We start from the raw sequence: 4,016 nt of genomic DNA on the forward strand, positions 1-4,016 counted from the left end.
AGCAGGAATCATGGAATGGCTTGAGTTGGAAGGGACCGTAAGGACTATGAGGTCCCAACCTCCCTGCCATGAGCAGGGACACCTCCCACTAGACCAGGTTGCACAAGCATCATCCAACTTGGCCTTGGACACCTCCAGGGAAATTGACCCACTCAGACCCCCGGGAGGCACCAGAGCCCATCCCAGAGGCAAAGGGAGGGAGAAGACCTGACACCAGAAGAGGCTCTGTAGAATTCCTTTATTTGCTGTTAACTGCAAGTCTGTAAAAGGTTTGGAGAAAGTCATTGTTACAAAACTACCAGCTGTTAGAAGTGTTTCTGGTTTTCACCCCAGCTAAAAAAGGCTCAGGGAGATGTGGAATAGTTTAGAACAGAGAATATTGCACAGACAACCAAATGGTTAATTTGACTAAAGAAAAAAACAAAAAGTGACACAGATGAGAGCACTGCACCCTCCGAGCTCTCTGCAGCCCAGGGATCCAGCCACAATTTGTACCACCAAACACCCCAGGGAACACAACCCCAAGGGAACACAGCCCTCAGCCCCTGCCAGGGCTACCCCCTGGGTGTCACCTCCCAACAGGTTTTCCTGCTGCAGCTACATTTGATCCCAGGACAGGGTGAGGCTGCACTTCAGTCCCTGGGGGTTTGTCAGGACAGACACGCTCTTGAGCAAGCACCTGAAGTCACCACTGCCACCAATCTCTGTGCATGGGCAGCTCTGAGAACCTCCCCAAAGAACTGGGAGGGAAAACCCCCCCACCCAATCCAAAAGCCCAACTCTTTCAAGTGCAGCTAGTTTAGTGCTCTCCAAAATCAGAAGGAAACCCTCAGCTCCAGTGAAGCAGCCCTGGAACAGGCAGAAGGACAAAGGCATCAGGTATCAAACCACCACCAGAAAGGCCAGAGACAGAGGGAGGACTCTGCCCCCTAAGGATAATGTGTATTAGCAACATCCACTGAGGAGCATCTCATGCTGTTAGAAGGGAAATGCCCCAAGAGAGGCTGTGGGTCTGAAGGAAGCATGGCGAGCAGTCAGGAGGGGTTTGGGGAGGGGACCCAAGTCAGCAAGCACAGCCAGGTGTGTGACCTTGGTGGCCACGGGACACAAGGGGAGTCAGAGGAGCAGACAGACCCAGCCTCAGCCGACAGGCACCACCCACACCTGGGTTATTCTGTCTCCCCCCTGGGCTGAGAGGGGAAAAGGCCAAGCCCCAGTGCCCAGGTGGAGGTTAGAGTGGTCAGAGGGCCAGACTGGGGCTTGGCAAAGGCCAAGCTGGACAACACAAGGGAGAGGTTCAGCTCCCAGAGAGACCCAAACCATTGCTGGCCCAGAAGGGCTCAAGTAAGTGCAAGCCACAAGTACTTTGTTTGGAAAATTTAACTGTAAGAACACAAAACCCAGTGGAGGATGGCAGTGCAGCTGCAGAGAGGAAGGCAGCAGCCCCAGTTCTCAGAGGAGCTGCTGCTCTTGCAGCAGGAAACAGGAGTTTCCATTAAAAAAAGCTTCCAAGACAAAAAGCCAGGCAGAAGCTCAGGGTTTGGCAGGGAGTTTGGCTCCTTCCAGCATGGCCCAGCTTCGGGTCAATGCCACAAACCAACTGCCTTTCTCTGCAGCAAGGAGTGACACAGCAGCACGGGCTCCTCCTGCAGCACCTCCAGCTCCTGGGCTCTCCCTGCACGCTGGCTCATTCCAGGGAAGGCTGGGCCAGCAGCAGAGAGCAGCAGCTTGTATCCAGGAGCTTTTGCTCTGCTGCAGATGACATGTGCACACACACAGTCAGTCTGAGGGTACCAAGCAGTCCTGCTGGGAGTCCAGGTGCCCAGCTACCCCACACTGCACCACATCTGCTCTGCCTGACAATTTCAGGACAGTCAGTTCTGGCTTGGCCAGTTTCTAGGACCTACTGAGAAGTCAGGCTCCCTAGCAGCTACGTGTACAAGTGAACTTCTGCTTCCTCCTCCTCCAGGTCTGAAGGAATCACTTGAGTTGCCCACAAGGATTTAGCAGGAATAAAACTCCTCCAGCCTGGAACTGCAGCAGTTACACACAAAGGAACAGCCGGTCCGTCAATTAATTCACGTTCGATGGTGGAAATGAGCCTGTGACACACTGGAAGCAGTCGCTTTATTCCCAGTCTTCCCACTCTTCATCTTCCAGCTGCAAACAAGAGTAATATCCCTCAGTTTGCTCCTGTAACTCAACAGAACCCCTGCCCAGGGCACCTGAGTCAGCACAGACAGAGCCTGTTGTACCCTCATTCCCACACCCTCACCACAGGGACTCTGTTGCTCTATTCCCACAGGGAACTGCCACACTCATCCCTCTTACATCCAAACAGCCACTCTCTGCTCCAGCTAATACCCATGGCCCCCAGGGTCAGATCCCAAGCTAAGCTGTATCCTCAAAGAGTGAGTCACACCTTTGAGAAGCCTCCTGTGAGCTGCTGGGGCAGGCAGCTTCCTGCTGCAGGGCTGCCCATCCAGGCCAGCAGCCACATCCTGCTCCAAGGAGCTGCACAGCTTGGGATACAGGACAGGGGCTGGAGCAGAGGGATTGGCCTCCTGAGGCACTGGAGTCTCTCTCCAGCCAACACAGGAAAGCCCCAGGGAGCTGCTGATGGTTTTTGGCAGGAATCTTCTGATCTATTTGAGGGAGAACCTCCCCTCGACTCACCTCTCCAGACACTTCCACCTTGGACAGTGCCAGCTGCACCTCCTCTTCTGTCATGTCCAAATCAAAGTCCTTCTCCCAGTCCTCACTGATATCCGTGCTGGAGCCTGGAACCACAAACACCAGGACTGAGCCATCAGAGCTGTGTGTGCTCTCCAGGCACCAGCCAAAGCTCAGAGCTGCCCCAGCAGGCACACAAAGCCCTGGCACTCCTCCTGAGACTGGAAAATCCCACAAGCTGCCCAAGGAGCTCACTAATGGAGACAGGATGGGTGTGAACTGCACCTCCCTCACAGCCAGGGCTGCTTGGGAACAGGTGGGAGAAGGGAATGTTCAACCATGTTCTCTTCTGGCTTGGGAGAAGCAGGATGTGTCACACTTCAGCCACACAGAAAATACAACAGGGAAGGAATGACGGGAGGGGCTTGGATACAGGGACTGTCATAGTCCCCAACAGAAAGAACAAGAGGAGCAGCCTGGACAGTCCTGGGGGTGGACAGGCAGAGGGAAGGGAACCCCACAGTCCCTACACAGACCACAGCCTCACCCAGCAGGGCAGGGACCAAAGGCCTGTTCTGTTCAGCCAGTGGACTTTTGAGTTCGTCTAATTTCATTCTGCTCACAGACCCAGCTCATGATACTTGGCCACCTTCCTGGGTCTTGAGTTGCTTCCAGTGGCTTTACAACCCTATAACCGACATCAGTGTTATCCCAGGAGACCTGCAGCAGGCTCTGCTGAAGGCAGAAGCCCCTGCAACACAAAGTCTGTCAGTAGTGTCAGCCAGAGCTGTGACATGTCCCTCCTCAGGGTTCTGGAGGAGCCTCTCCCTCCATTCTCCTGGGGAAGCACAGGCGTGGGATTCAGGAAAGGGTTCAGGGCCAGCTGTGGCACTGGCCCAGCCACCTGCTGAGAGCAGATTGTCACTATCTGATGCCACCAACTTGACCCTGCCCAACACCACAAGGATCTGCTTCCACTTTCATTTTGGCCATTAGGCAGCCTTTGGGTCTTCACTTTCCTGAGTGGTTTTGGCAAAACCCCATTTTCTCCTCCCTCTCATCACAAAACCAGGCCCCTTCCCCAAAAGCTGAAGGTTACAGCCCCAAACACGCACCTTTCTTGCCATTGTTGGAGGGGGTGGACTTCCCACTATCAGAGTTCAGCTCGAAGACCCGTAGATCCGTTGGTCCTTCCTCTTTCAGAGTCTCTGGCTTGCCCTGGGCTTTGCTCTCCACCCCTCTGAGCTCTGCAACAGCCACTTGCTCTGAGGATGCTGCTGACCCCCGGGCAGGTGCAGAAGGCTGGCCAGGTTCTGGGGGCTTTGGCAGGGAGCTCTGCTCTT

General features: G+C 54.6%; 1 protein-coding gene across 1 annotated transcript in view; it reads right to left on the reverse strand.

The window, feature by feature from the left end:
• Window positions 1-2,127: 2,127 nt before the first annotated feature.
• Window positions 2,128-4,016, reverse strand: part of BSDC1 (BSD domain containing 1) — a 4,998-nt gene continuing 3,109 nt past the window's right edge. Inside the window, exons 9-11 of the mRNA XM_010000611.1 lie at window positions 3,789-4,016; window positions 2,677-2,780; window positions 2,128-2,160 (exon numbers count right to left, since the gene is read on the reverse strand). Coding sequence (XP_009998913.1) covers window positions 2,128-2,160; window positions 2,677-2,780; window positions 3,789-4,016 — 365 coding nt within the window. The remainder of the gene's footprint in view (window positions 2,161-2,676; window positions 2,781-3,788) is intronic.

This window comes from Chaetura pelagica, unplaced genomic scaffold (assembly GCF_000747805.2).
Source record: "Chaetura pelagica isolate M959 unplaced genomic scaffold, ChaPel_1.0 scaffold676, whole genome shotgun sequence".
Classification (NCBI taxonomy): Eukaryota; Metazoa; Chordata; class Aves; order Apodiformes; family Apodidae; genus Chaetura; species Chaetura pelagica.